Here is a 15,711-nt window from a genome sequence, read left to right as displayed (position 1 = left end):
AAAATGACATTTATACCATTTCAACTTTTTCCAAACATGAACATTCAGATCTAAGAGTCACAGCAGAAAGTAAAACCAATGAAAGACAGAAATATTCTCTGTAAATTTTAAAGTGCAGTTCCGTTGATTTGTCTGTGCTTACTGTTAGGTTGATGAAAAAGTCCCCAGTGACTGAGCTGCGAGATCTAGAACTGAATTATTCAAGTCATCTGATGTTAATTGCTTTGGGAAAATCGATAAAAAGCATTAAACTGATGCAGTTTGATTTTTGCAATTTTTATTGTCATTGAAACTAATTAAGACTGAAAGGAACGTATTATGACCAGTACAAAAGGACTTGATGATTTACAAGATAATTTCCAAGAGCACAGTGTACAACTGGGAAAATAATTCAACTTGAGAGTGTTTGGAAAATTGACAAATGTGTTAATCACTCAGTAGTAGATCTGGCAACTATATCACTTTTACAATTAAACTCATTGGGAGGCAAATTTGACATTGTCTCTGCCCACACTTTTTTTTACACTTTGGCAAAGGTGGAAATTTCTGAAAATTGCACTTCTTCTGAATCTAGATTAAACTAATTCAGTTTACCTGGTTTGCCTGTTGCTGTTATGGATTACGTAACATGCCAAAACTTGTTAAACTGCAAAATGAAAGAAAGTTGACTCAGGAGCAGGGAAATTACCTTGCACAGAATTTGCACAGCTTTCACTGTTTGAGATTATACAGAACGAAAGTAGAGGATCTCAATAAATAGGGGTTTATTTAGGCCCGTCATCAGCAGAACTTCATTCAGGATAACGAGTGTCACTGAAGTAGACAACAGATCCTGCAGCAGAAATCTATTCAGCAACAAAGTCAAAGATGAACAGAGCAACAGCTGTAATGACTGCCATCCTGCTCCTGTGTGCTCTTGCTGCACAGGGTATGTTAACATTTCTGTCTTGGTACTTAGATTTTCCTGCTGTGTAATATGGAAAGGAGTCTTTCTGCTGATTTATTGAGCAGCCGTAGACGTCTGTGTGCTTCTTGGCTGTTCATTAAAGAATTGACGGTCACTGATGGTACATGTTACTGATAATATGATGCTTGTTTTATTGCTGAATTCAATGTTAAATAAAAAGTCAACATCCTGTCAATGACAACCAAACTTAAAATTGAAATGCAATTTATTTCATTCACAGGTATTCCAATCCTAGATACCCAAGGACGGTGTCAGTGTCCCAGGACCAGCTCTGATTTTATTAATCCAAAGATCATCAAGAATTTACAATACATTCCCAAAGGACCGCATTGTGAGACACAAGAGATAATGTGAGTAAATGGGTCAGAATATCAGCTTTAATGGTTCTCATTTTCCTCTTTCTGGTTAGGTGCAGTAATATTTTTGTGAATGTGTTGGATCAATTGCAATTTCTTTATGTAGCAGATTTTCAGGATTGTGTTTGTGCCACTGATTATAACCTGGCATGAGAGACATCCAATTTCTGTGGAAGAGATTTTGACAATTTATCTTCACTTTACAGCATCACCACGAAAAAAGGGCAGAGATTTTGTGTGAGCCCTGATGCTGAGTGGGTGAAGATTATCATTAGATCCAGGAAAGGTTGGTGCTTGTAAACATGCATACATTATCTGTGAATAAATATGCTTGAGCGAAGTGCTTTTATCATGTTGTCCTCAGCACCTTGGCCAAGGCTTTAACTCCAGCCCATTTGTGCAGGCTCCTGTTGCATTTTGTTACTTTGTCCCTAAATCTGATATTTGTATGCGAGCTGTGACAGTGAATGCTAACAAGATATTAATCCAGGAAGAGCTGGGAGTGTCACTGGTCAGTAACCTGGTGCAGGAATGGTGGATGATTGTCGTACCTACCACGGTTGTCATATCTTCTGCAGCCAGCTGATGTCGGCCAATTCAATGTATCCCTGTGATTAAAACAGAGACTTTAACTCCTTTTCACGCTTCCTTCCTTCATGGTCAGCTCCATGATGTTCTGCTGTGCATTGTAAGCAGCCTTAGTGCGCAGTTCTTAAACATTTTGTCATCTGTATGTTTTTGTCATCTATCTTTATGTACAAAGTGAAAATTTGGCAATATTAATTGTTCGCCACAACTTCCTTGGATTCTGTGTTTAATAATATAATAGAATAAAATTAATGAAATAATGAATTAACTGTTTGCAATCTTGTTTAAGAGTGCAGTCGATAATGTCCCATAACTAAGTTTGGTGAAGATATTGTCCTCAGTAGCGAAGTAAATACTGTGGGAAATATAATACTTTATTCAATTTTATTTCAGGTTCCAGGGCAAAAAACTAAGAAATGAAGCTGCAATGGGATTCACTTGATTGCAGACTGAGGAATGTGCTGTACAGTGAACACTGAAATGAAGGAAGGTCCCTGCAGGGCATTCACTTTCTGATATCACTGTTCTGTATGTTGTTTGACAATTCCTCTACATTGACTCTCTGAGAAGTATTTCACTGTTTAACCTTCTTATTTTGTGATTGTATACACAGAGTCTAAGAAATCAGGCTGCTATTGTGAAAGTTTGTGCCTTGTTGGAGGTTTTCTTTTCATGGGATATGATTTGTAGGATTAATCCAAAAACGGTCGAGCACTGTCACCAAATACCCTACGACTGAAAGCAATTTGTTAACTTTCTCCCTAAGCGTTGGAAAATAATTTCTGATCATCAAAAGGTGCAGGTAGTAAAGGAATTATTAATTTGTGAACTTAGGAAGGGATCAAAATAAAACAGATCTGTTGGTTTTCAAATTCAGACAATTGAAAACATTTTGATTTATTTGATTTATTGACGATTAGTAAAATATTTCACTAAATTTGTGCATTGCTGCCAAAGGCCTCACCCATTCCTTTATGCACACGTGAATGTGCTGGTAAGCTATTTTGTTGAACTGTTGCGGTCCTTGTGGCTCTGAAGAGAGGAAAGATCTGGTGATAAAAAAAGGATAATGGTTCAAAGCAAAATAGACAACAATGAGGCAAGCAAAGGGACAAAAGCTGTGTTTCGAGGAGCTGTAAATCGCCACAGCCGAACCAGAAAATGTAGGTCCAGGCATTGTGATTGGAAACTGTTTACCATAGTGTTGATTCTGGAGGCTGTAAAGTGGCCTGTCAAAAATTGAGGTAATGTTTCCTGAGACAATACTGAGCTGTATTGGAACAATACAGGAAAATATGGACATAGTATTTAAAGTGGGAATTTAGAAACACTGTAATGTGACATTGTTTCAATCCCAGTTACAATCCAAATTTAATCTTTAGTGCCAGCTTGAATGAAACCTTTCATGTCAAAATTCAAGATCAATTGATTCACATTGACGTTGCCACAATTTTACTGTAGTTTTTAACAATCACTGACATTTTAAGTAAACCTTGGGAATTTGTTGCTATGACGTCAAACCTCAGGACGTATCCAAAGCTGAAGTCCGTGAGAAGTAAATCAATAGAAATTATATTACATGTTAAATCCTTACATTTTGGGAAATATTGCTGTTAATCACATAATATTAACAGGCATTAACAACATTTTTAAATAAAACTTATTTCGGTGAAGGCAGATTTTTGTACTGAGAGATTTTCATGCAGAAAATATGTTGACTACAAACCTCAGAACACTTTGTGTAAAAGTTGTCTTGTAAATGTGAGTGTCACTCTGAAAAATTGTTACTTGTACCTGAATTGTATGTTTATGAATTGTTTGAGGTTTTTGTACCTTTATCCTTAAGCGTATTTAAGTGACTAAAATAAACAAGATTTCACGAAAAATGCCTTGTCAGTGTTTCATAATCATCAGCTAAACAATTGTGCAAATTCTGGAAAATCTCACTGGGTTGTCTCATGTCACTGACCTACTCCCCCAGACTGGCACCATTGTGAACTGGATAAGTAGTCTGTTAAAGAGTAATGTTATCAGAGTCCGTGGTGCAACACTTGTGTGCATGTTCTTTCCATTGTAACTCATCTCAAAATAACTGTGCAGGGTGTTCCTACATTCAATGTGAATTTACGATAATTGTAAGTCATCCTGAGCCAAGCAACAGTCAAAGAGATGACCAGTGGAGACATAAGAAGTAGCCTAGTCATCTTAACCATCATTCCTTCTTGCAACAAGGACAGACAAGTTCTCCTCTAGCTCCCACCCATTCCATCCTCAATCCCATGGAGTTCAAGAATTTCAGTCTTGCATCTTACTCACATTCATAGCATCTCCTCTCTACTATTTCCATCAGCACAACAATAACTTCCACTAGTGACGGATCAGATTGTCACATTGTTGTGTTTTTGGGAAAAGAGGTTTCCACTAGTTGAGGGATCTTTGATATTCAATAGTGGGATATTAATTTTCTTCCAAATTAAATGTGGCAATAATCCGTCAACTGAAGATGGTCCAGGGTAATACATATGGTTGCAACAACACAAAATTGTAACAATGCAAAAAGAAGCCATTCAGCCCATCATGACTAAGCTAGCTCTCCGAATGAGGATCTAAGTTAGTGCTAATCTCCAGATCTCTCCAGTTGATTCTTATGAAAGAAACATGCTGCAGATGCTGGAAATCTGAAATGAAAACAGAAAACACTGGGGAAACCTCAAACCAACAACCTCATCTGAAAAACAGGTAGATAAATTAGTGTATCCTTACTGACATTCCTTTAGTTTAATCTGCATTTTACTTAACCAAGTTCAATCTCGAGTACTCTATACCAAATATGTTGTGGTTGATTGTGTTTTTTTTTGTTAACAAAACAGATTATGTATGCGTGTGTTATTAGGGAGTAGGATGTATTTCTATATTTTTAACATTTTGAAATTATTTTTACCTCTCAGCTGGTGTTACTTGTATAACTCGCACATTCCTGACTGGCTGAATGTTTACAAACTGCACACGGTGAAGTACCTATTGAATTGGCAACGGAAACATTTTCAAAATTCAAAACCTGTTGCGGTAAAGTAACTTGTGGGAAAAGACGATAATCATTCTATACATTTGCTCATTTAAAAGCTCGGGGTCAAGGGTAAACACAGTGGAGCAACTATATTTCAGGATGTTAGAAACAATCATTTTTCATCTTCAACACTTTTCAAAGTCTGCAACTTTATATGAAACAAAATGAAAGATTTAGTGTTCCAATGTAACAATATCAGGCCAGTTTGGGTTGAGCATACCTTTAGCATGAGAACTTGGACAGATTTGAAACTGCATTCTAAGCAACCAATGTTAAAACCTACATTGAAGCTTTTATTTTACAGAATGTCCTATTCAACTTTAAAACATTAAATCCAGTTAAAATCCATAAGCCTGATCACATGGGAGACCAAGGAGTGTAAATTAGAAACTGATTCAGTTTTTCTGATTTGCATCTATGCTTGCATTTTTATTTACTCAGTCATTTTGTGTGTGTGTGTGTGTGTGTGTGTGTGTGTGTGTGGTAGAGCAGAGGATGTATGGTGGAGTCTGATAATGCATCAGGGTGAGGTTTGTGTATGTGAATAAATACAACTCTTTCATTTTCAACTCACAAAATGGCTGCTGAAATTTTAATTGCAAAGCACACTCAAAAGTGTATGAATAGGCACACATTTTGATATAAAACATACTGATAACAAACAGAACGAGTGGACATGCATTCTGTCTGTTACAAAACATTTACCCAGCTGCGGGCTATGTTTCAGATCAAGTTGATTGATCATCACCTAAAAACAATCATCTCATCAGCTTGAGCCTTACTAGAACCTTAGTAAGATTTCAGTAAAACAAAACTTATTGCACTAATCTAGTTTTTTATTTATTTGTCATCATATTTCTAATTTCTAACAAAACTCCCAGTTCACCCCAGAGCGATAAGAGACCTCATGCTTTTCACACTATGGAACCCCTCGTGCTGACTCAGCCATGTGAATTAACAACCATAGTCCCAGATTCCTGGACATTAGCAATGCACTAATATAAATCTCTGATGTCGGTCCTGAGTCTGATGGTCTTTTTCCAGTACATACAGTCCCTCTGATGTTCAGCTTACCCATGTAGTTGCAACACGTCGTTCCATGCATTCCCTACTACTGTGTGTGTCTTTTTTTCAGTACAATGTCGAGTTTCACATGGAGCTGGTGGACTTGATCCTTGTCTTTGATCCTCTGAACTTTTCCAGCTCCCCTGGTATCAGCAGGCACATGACAATCTGGATCTCTTGGGAGCTGACATTGCTGCACTGGTTATCATGGGCCAAGGCAGGAAGCTATTCCCGTGCTCTCAAATATCATTGACAAATGAAATAATGAAGGTATTGTCCTTAGAGGAGATCCCAGTGTTGGGATGAACCTATTTCATTAGTCTGTAGATGTAGGTGCTGTTACTTTTGGGCAACACAGTGATTCAGTGGTTAGCACTGCTGCCTTGTAGTGCCGAGGGCTGGGTTTGATTCCACCCTCAGATGGCTGTCTGGGTGGAGTTCACACATTTTCCCCATGTCTATGTGGGTTTCCTCCAGGTGCTCTGGTTTCTTCCCACAATCCAAAGATGTGCAGATTAGGTGGACTAGCCACAGTAAATGCAGGGTTATAGGTTTAGAATAAGGTATGGGAGCTCTGCTTTTATAGAGTCAGTGCAGATTATAAGTGCCTAACGGCTTCTTTCCACACTGTAGGGATTCAGTGGTTCTAAATTTCTCCTCTTTTTGCCACTCTTTGCCTGAGGCCTGTTCATTGCTTTCTTAGCATCCTCCTTGGCACCTTGTTCTTCCTTTTCCTTAGCCATATTGATATTCCATCTGTGTGTTGGCAAAACCTGGAGCAATCTCCTCATCTAGGCTGTTTTCAGATACCCTGGAATTTAGATCCAGAGTCCAGGCTGTTACATCCCAGTGATAATGGGAACTGCAGATGCTGGAGAATCCAAGATAACAAGTGTGAAGCTGGATGAACACAGCAGGCTAAGCCGCATCTCAGGAGCACAAAAGCTGACATTTCAGGCCTAGACCCTTCATCTAGGCCCGAAACGTCAGCTTTTGTGCTCCTGAGATGTTGCTTGGCCTGCTGTGTTCATCCAGCTTCACACTTTGTTATCTTATGCTACATCCAAGTGTTTGCTTCCTGTAGTTTGAACTTACACGAAGCCTCACCAAAAACATTTGTTAACCCCAGAACAACATCATCTGACAGAACTGCAACATCTATTGCCATGGAACAGCTGGTGTCACCCTTCCCAGAATGCTTCACTGTGACACTGACTGCAAGGACACACTTCCCAGAAGGCTTCACTGTGACACCGACTGCGAGGACACCCTTCCCAGAAGGCTTCACCGTGACAGCGACTGCGAGGACACCCTTCCCAGAATGTTTCACCATGACACTGACTGCGAGGACACCTTTCCCAGAATGTTTCACTGCGACCTTCCCAGGATGCAATTCATGACCTTCAGCTCAGGTGTATGCTTGCTTAATCATATAATCCCAGGGATCAGTGCCAAGTGTGGATCATGTCATCCGAAAGTGATGGCTTGTGATGAAATGAAAGCTTCCAGAGTACCTGGAGCTGATTCAAATTTCACTTTAAGTTTGTAACATAGTTATGACTGTGCTGACTCCTCCCCCTGGGTTTGTACAGTGGTTGGTAATATTCCAGAGACAAAGTTCATTCAAATACCAGTGAGTGTTGGTGAATTTGTGCATTCCCGGAAATCAGATGATTTTACGCTCCAGTAGCTGTGTTAATGATTGATTGTGTTCCCATGCAGTGAATGTGGTGGAAGAGGTGAAAGGGCCCTTGCATGCAGTCAGAAGAAATCACAGCATTGTGCATACAGTCAACAATTAAAAATCTTGTCTTACATATACTTTACGATCAATATATCATATGGAATAGCAGCATTCAACAGCAAAAATAAAAGATTGCATCAACTTGGTTTTGAGATGTCACATTTCAGTAATTCTTCACTTTCACTCTGAAATGTGTCCTCATTCTGATACATTGTTGCACAAACACTTAGTGTAACTGAAGTATCAGAATCTCATTTTCTGACAGCTCACTTTACAGCCCTCTGCAATCAACATTCAGTTCAATGATTTCAGATCCTCTCCTCTCCTCCATACGTAAGCCCCAACCTACACCCTTTCTTTTAACAGTAGTGGTTAGGAGTGATTCTGCATTTTCTTGTTTGCACCTCCACTAGACATAAATTTTAATTCTTCCCCTGCACCGTTACTAGCTCTAACAAATACAGAAATTGCTGAAGAAACTCAGCAGGTTTGGCATGGAGGCTCAGTGGTTAGCACTGCAGCCTCACAGTGCCAGGGACCCATGTTCAATTCCAACCTCGGGCAACTGTCTGTGTGGAGTTTGCACATTCTCCCCGTGTCTGCGTGGGTTTCCTCCAGGTGCTCCAGTTTCCTCCCACAGTCCAAAGATGTGCAGGCTAGGTGGATTGGCCATGCTAAATTGCCCATAGTGTTCAGGGGTGTGTGGATTATAGGGGAATGGGTCTGGCTGGGATGCTTCAAGGGGTGGTGTGGACTTGTTGGGCCGAAGGGCCTGTTTCCACACTGTAGTGAATCTAATCTAATCTATGGAGAGACAGCAGAGTTAACGTGTTAGATTCAGAGATCATTCAACAGAACTAATAGTTGCTCGGAAAAGGCGGTATGCTAAAGAGAGAAGTTGAGACATGGGGGTAAAAGAATGAAAAGATAGGTTGAACAGAGCCCAAAGGGAAAGAAAACCTGTTAGGCAAACAAAGGGATGGGTAATGGTAAGCCAGGGAAGGAGAAAAACTGGTAATGGGGTCCATAAGTAGATGAAAGTAGGTTGGCTGTACTGAAAGCAAGCCCATGTGATGACAATGCCTGGGGTGAGGAGGTGGGTGAAGGACATGGAAGAAGATGTTTAGGCCCATTACTCTCTTCTTTGACCATGTTACATAATCCATTTTGTCATTAAATATCTCCTATCTACAATGTTAGCAAGGCATTTCCTTTTGTTTTTATCTCCTCTTCTCAACCAATTTCCAAGTCTTTTTTCAAAACTGTTGCCTCTTTAGGTGCTTACAACTCTGATGAGGAATCATCCAGCTAAAGCAGGAATGGTGTCCCTTCAAAAGATACTATCAGAATTGCTGAGGATCTCCAGTATGCTTCGTGATTTTTATTTCACATTTCTGTAGGTCTGTAAACAAGAGGAGAAATGTTTTTGTTTAATATATAAAGTTGATAGGGTTGTATAGGGTTGCAACAAGTTGACAGGGTTGAAAAGAAGGCGTAGCAAGTTGATAGGGCTGTAAATAAGACATATGGTGTGTTGGCTTTCATTGGCAGGGGAATTAAGTTTAAGAGCCATGAGGTTATGCTGCAGCTCTAATACATTACAGGAAAAATGTGGAAGCTTCGGAGAGGGTGCAGAGCAGATTTACAAGGATGCTGCCTGGACTGAAGGGCAGGTCTGATGAGAAAAGGTTGAGGGAGCGAGGGCTTTCATCATTGGAGCGAAAAAGGATGAGAGGTGACTTGATAGAGGTGCACAAGATGATGAGAGGCAAAGATAGAGTGGATAATCTGAGACGTTATGCCAGGGCGAAAATGACTATTACAAGGGGGCATGATTTGAAGGTGATTGGAGGAAGGTATAAGGGGAAATGTCAGAGGTAGGTACTTCACACAGAGAGTGGTGAGCATGTGAAATGCATTGCTGGCAGTGGTAGTGGAGTCAGATACTTTAGAGACTTTTAAGTGACTCTTGGACAGGCACATGGAGGATAGTAAAATGTAGGGTACGCAGGGTAGATTGATCTTAGGAGCATAACATGTTGGCTCAACATTATGGGCCGAAGGGCCTGTAATGTACTGCACTGTCCTTTGTTCTTTGTTCCCTGCTCCATAAAATTTTTCATTCGAGGATAAATCTGCTAACTGGACACTCATTCGTAAAATAAGTAGAAGTATGGAGAGCAAACGTCACAAAGAAATGATGACATGCTAAATTTCAATCAGGTTAGCTTCATGGCCAAGTGCATGTACCTTTACTACATACAATAGCAGCAGTTCAATAGATATCTTACCATCACACTCAAATAGGAAATGATGACTGAGCAATAAGTGTTGGCTTCAGCACAGACACTTGAATTGTATGAAATAATAAATAAAAGATTGAATCATTCCCCAATTGTTATTAATTTCCACTTTTACTTCAACTATTAAAATAGAGCAACTGAACTTATTTAATTTCTATTCTTTCGTAAGTTATAAGTTCCACTCATATTTTCCTTTTGTATTTGCACCTTTAGATGTTTTGAAATTATTTCCCAACAATTATGGAGAAATGTTCAATGCCAGTCATAGGATAAGTTTTAACAATGTCAGACTTAATTCTGAATAATCGCATATAGTGTGACAACAAAATGGAGTTCTTTGCACAAAATTCCTTAATGTCATCCTGATTTCTTAGGCTGTGTGTAAATATTTCCACTGTTACAAAATTAAACAGTTAAATAAGTTTCAGGAATCAGTGCAAGGTAACTACTCAAAAAATCTATTGGAAGGTAACATCAGAAAGTGACCACCCTGCAGGGGGTTTCCTTCATTTCCATGTTGACTCCACAGCAAATTCCCCAGTATGCAATTGAGTGAATCCCAGTGCACCTTCATTTCCCTGTTGTGTGACTTGGCACCTGCTATAAAATTAAAACAAGGTATTGTTTGCTTCTAAAATCAGATACTTATTTTAGTTGACATCAAGGACTTATTGTCTTCACGGAACATAATTATAGGGTATGATCGACATTTCCAGCATTGCTAATGATTGTGATTTTATGATGAATTTTACAAAATTGATTTAACACATGAAAGGCCTATGTAGTTGTAGTTGAAAAAATTCTGTAGAATATTACTTTAAAGATTCAAAATCAAAGAGATCACAAAAAGTTAAAGAAAATCTACACATTGCCTGCTTACAATGCTGTGCAGAATATCACAGAACTGACCATGAAGGAAGGCACATGAAAAGCACACAAAGTCCATTTTTTAATGGGATGTATCAAGTTGGCTGATCTCATTTGGCTGACTCCAGTGGGAGGAACAAAAACAAAGTTGCTGGAAAAGCTCAGCAGGTCTGTAGGCATCTGTGGAGGAGAAAAAAGAGTTAATGTTTCGGGTCCGGTGACGCTTCCGCAGAACGGGTTCTGAGGAAACGTCACCGGACCCCAAATGTCAACTCTTTTTTCTCCTCCACAGATGCCTCCAGACCTGCTGAGCTTTTCCAGCAACTTTGTGTTTGTTCCTGATTTACAGCATCTGCAGTTCTTTTGGTTCTTATCCAGTGGGAGGGCTTGGTTTGATACCTAGTCAGTGCAAATATTAATTTTGATAGCTGGATGGGATGTTACAGAGAAGAAAATGTTGGGTTTGGAGTGCTACAAACTTGAATTCAGCTTGGCCGTCGTGAATTCAGTTGCAGACGTGAGTGCTGACTCTTTAAAATCACGCACTCAACAAAAGTGAAAAACTAGCTGTGAATCCTTACTGGATGAAATGAATTGCCATTTGTCTTGTCGACAGATCAGCTCATTGAATGGCAGAGCTGACATGATGGGCTGAATAGCCTCCTTTCACTACTATATCTCATGGTCTTATGGCATCACTCAGCATTCCTGCATCTAGTGGTATCCAGTGACATTCCCACCTTCTCCTGGATTTCCCAAATGTAGATGCAGGCACCAACCTCTCTGAGCTTGAATGATAATCTTCACCCACTCCACATTAGGACTCACACATCAGTTTTTCCCATTTTGCAAGGTGATACTGTGAAGAGAAAGTAATCCTTTAAAATATAACTCACAGAAACTGGATGTGTTCCACTGAAAAGGTGAAAACATGAGACCAACTGCCTTGACATCAAGGTAATGTTTCATTGAGTGTGGTATGAATGGGCTCAGAAAAACTGGAGTCAATGCAAGTCCGGGGGAAGCCAACAAGATAGAATCAAACCAGCCTCACTTGACATTCATTAGCGATACCATCGCGGAATCCTCCACTATTAGCATCCTGTGCATTGTCATTCACTGGGTATTGAATTGAACTGCAGCAGCCACAAAAATATTGAAAGGTCCCTGATCTTGAGACAGTGTTCTTTCATATTGTAGTTTGAATTATATTCACAATTTTCTGCAGCATACCTCAGTCACTGACATGTGAGCTGCTGTGATAGATTTTTACCTAAGTATGTCTAGATTTCAAATTACTCTCTGCAACTAGATTTAACCAGCTTCACTGTAAGGCAGATCTAGATGCCGGATTTACTGATCTAAGCTGACTTAAATGTGTGACAGATGCGCTATTATTGAAATTTACCACAATATTTCGGCCTTTTATCTTAATACCATTCAATGGATAGAATAGATTTAATCAACAAATGATTAGAAATTCATAAATTCAAGCCTCAAAAATTTGATGATTTTATTGGTGTTTTTCAAGCAAGGAGCATCAGATAATTTGGAGAAAAATCCAGTTCCAGATTTTACAGCTAACCCATTGGGGAACTCAGAGAAGTGAAAGAAAGCACAGATCAGTCAGTGGAACTAAAGCCTGTGATTTACAGGAAATCTTGATTCCCTTCACTGGCCGTAGTTAATGATGTGACTGACGCACTGTCAATAAGATGCGCTATATCAAATTTTGAATAATCATCTCGTTAGCTGGTCATATATAGAAGTTTTAAAAACTGCGGCTTTGCAAAACAGACATGTAATTAAAGTAGCCGCTGATTTGCATACGAGACGGCACATTTCATTCCATTGGGAGACAAAGTCCACTGTAACCCCATTATAAACATTATAAACAGTGGCACTCCCTAAAGTGTGAACTGCTCCTTCCTAGCCCATCAAGATTGTGAATGGATAAGGGAGGAGATAAAGGCTGGGCCATTTTCGAAAGACAAGTCAAAACAGACTGGATAATAAAGTGTGGAGCTGGATGAACACAGCAGGCCAAACAGCATCTTAGGAGCACAAAAGCTGGTTTTTCGGGCCTAGACCATTTCTGATGAAGGGTCTAGGCCCGAAACATCAGCTTTTGTGCTCCTAAGATGCTGCTTGGCCTGCTGTGTTCATCCAGCCCCACACTTTGTTATCTTGGATTCTCCAGCATCTGCAGTTCCCATTATCTCTGATCAAAACAGACTGGGCTGTGATCTCTTGTGACCCTAAAGCTAACAAGAGGCTAATCATTCGCCTGCTCAGCAGCAGCCCATCCCCCGTGAATTATTTTCCAGATACATCTTGTGGTTTCTCCTTTGAAGAATACGAAAGGACAGGAGGGCCGTTGTGGCACAGTGGCTGGGTTCAAGTTTCATCTGCTCCGAGTTTGTCATAATTCCTCTGAACAGGTTGAATTTCGAAAAATTACACAAAGACAGAGTTTAACATAAACAGTTTCAATTCTACTGGAGTTTTGTAGTTGAACTGAGCAACAAAAATCAAATGCAAAACAAAGAGCTGCCAAATATTCAAAGAGGTGCAGGTTAAGTGGGCTGGCTCTGCTGAAATTATCCACAGTGTGCAGGGATGCGTAGGCTCGGTGGATTAGGCATGGTAAATGTGGGGCTACAGGGATATGGTAGGGGGCTGGTTCTGGGTGACCTGCTCAGAGGGTTTGTGGTTTCTCGATGGGCCAAATGGCTTCCTTCCAGACTTTGAGGCCATCCTGATAGGGGTTGGATGTGTAAGGAGATTGCATGTCCATGATAAAGAAGAGGTGTCTGGAGCCTGCGAACTGGAAATTCTGAAATAGATAAAGTGTCTGAAGAATTGTAAATGTAAATGGGAAGGGACCAGATAAAGGGAGAAAAAATCGAGTTGAGGTCGGAGGAGATGAGTTCTATCGGATTGGAGCATGCAGGGCAAATAGCTCTGCCCAGGAAGTCCAGTTTGTGGTTTTTGGGAAACTGGTAGAAGCAGGTAGTGAGGGGCTTTGGGACACCCAGAGTTGGAGGCAGTGGAGGCTGGGGTGATATCATGATAAAGTGAGCTTAGTTACATAATGGACACAATGGCCTCATGTTCCAAGATGGGGTCATGGTCCAGGGGGAGACAGAAAGGAGGTATCTGAGAGCTGAATGTAAAGATCAATATTGCAGACAACAGCACCACCCTTGTCGGCAGGCTTATTTACAAAGTCAGGATGCATTCAGTTCAGATGGAGATAACTTTGAATGGGTCAGGGGGTACAGAGAAATTGAGGTGACCAAAATCACATTGACAGTTCTCAATAAACAGGTTGAGTACAGACAAAGGGACCAGACAGAAGAGTCCGGATACACACCTTACACAGTTGTATTAGCCTCTCTGCTGAAGCTTTTGTCAGCCACTTGAACCACCTCCTGAGCCTCTGCCCACATTGGACATTCCCACTGATACCCACTCTAGGGAAACCCCTCACCAGTGCTTTCAGATCCAGTTCTGGCACTTTCCCCATCCAACCTTATTAACCCGTGAAACAGCATGAGGGACTGGCTATTGAAGGACGAAAACCCTTGCAGATATCATTCCTTTCAAAGGACAAAAGTTCACCATGGTCACTGTTCATATGCTCATCAGGAATGAAATAATGTCTTGGGGTTGGTGCTGTGGAGTCAGATGAGATAGGGGAAGCGCTAAATGAATATTTTGCAACAGTATTCACTCTAGCAAACGACAATGTTGTCGAGCAGAATACTGAGATACAGGCAACTAGACTAGGTGGGATTGAGGTTCACAAGGAAGAGGTATTAGAAATCCTTCAGAGGGTGAAGATTGATAAGTCCCCTGGGCCAGATGGGATTTATCCTCAGATCCTCTGGGAAGCCAGGGAGGAGATTGCCGAGCCTTTGGCATTGATCTTTAACTCGTCATTGTCTACAGGAATAGTGCCAGATGACTGGAGGATAGCAAATGTGGTTCCCCTGTTCAAGAAGGGGAATAGAGACAACCCTGGTAATTATAGACCAGTGAGCCTTACCTCAGTTGTTGGTAAAGTGTTGGAAAAGGTTATAAGGGATAGGATTTATAATCATCTAGAAAAGAATAAATTGATTAGGGATAGTCAGCATGGTTTTGTGAAGGGAAGGTCATGCCTCACAAACCTTATTGAGTTCTTTGAGAAGGTGACCAAACAGGTAGATGAGAGTAAACCGGTTGATGTGGTGTATATGGATTTCAGCAAGGCGTTCGATAAGGTTCCGCACAATAGGCTATTGTACAAAATGCGGAGGAATGGAATTGTGGGAGATATAGCAGTTTGGATTGGAAATTGGCTTGCTGAAAGAAGACAGAGGGTGGGAATTGATGGGAAATGTTAATCCTGGAGAGCAGTTACTAGTGGTGTACCGCAAGGGTCGGTGTTGGGTCCACTGCTGTTTGTCATTTTTATAAATGACCTGGATGAGGGCGTAGAAGGATGGGTTAGTAAATTTGCAGACCACACTAAGGTCGGTGGAGTTGTGGATAGTGACGAAGGATGCTGTAGGTTGCAGAGAGACATAGATAAGCTGCAGAGCTGGGCTGAGAGGTGGCAAATGGAGCTTAATGCAGACAAGTGTGAGGTGATGCACTTTGGTAGGAGTAACCAGAAGGCAAAGTACTGGGCTAATGGTAAGATCCTTAGTAGTGTAGATGAGCAGAGAGATCTCGGTGTCCATGTACACAGATCCTTCAAAGTTGCC

At 40.5% G+C, this 15,711-nt stretch overlaps 1 protein-coding gene across 1 annotated transcript; it reads left to right on the top strand.

The window, feature by feature from the left end:
• Window positions 1-799: 799 nt before the first annotated feature.
• LOC125457344 (interleukin-8-like) lies at window positions 800-3,763 on the top strand. Its single transcript, XM_048541495.2, has 4 exons — window positions 800-928; window positions 1,188-1,317; window positions 1,530-1,609; window positions 2,305-3,763. Exons 1-4 carry the CDS (start codon window positions 868-870, stop codon window positions 2,322-2,324), a joined length of 291 nt encoding a protein of 96 aa, XP_048397452.1. The 5' UTR covers window positions 800-867; the 3' UTR covers window positions 2,325-3,763.
• The last annotated feature ends 11,948 nt before the right edge of the window (window positions 3,764-15,711 follow it).

The sequence above is a fragment of the Stegostoma tigrinum genome, chromosome 1, assembly GCF_030684315.1.
Source record: "Stegostoma tigrinum isolate sSteTig4 chromosome 1, sSteTig4.hap1, whole genome shotgun sequence".
Taxonomy (NCBI): Eukaryota; Metazoa; Chordata; class Chondrichthyes; order Orectolobiformes; family Stegostomatidae; genus Stegostoma; species Stegostoma tigrinum.
Note: the sequence above shows the minus strand (reverse complement) of the source record. Positions and strands in the feature narration are given on the sequence as shown.

Coding starts and splice junctions, on each gene's coding strand:
- LOC125457344 (XM_048541495.2), top strand. CDS start 868: ATGAACAGAGCAACAGCTGTAATGACTGCCATCCTGCTCCTGTGTGCT. Junction 929..1,187: donor GTGTGCTCTTGCTGCACAGG/GTATGTTAACAT, acceptor TTTCATTCACAG/GTATTCCAATCCTAGATACC. Junction 1,610..2,304: donor TATCATTAGATCCAGGAAAG/GTTGGTGCTTGT, acceptor ATTTTATTTCAG/GTTCCAGGGCAAAAAACTAA.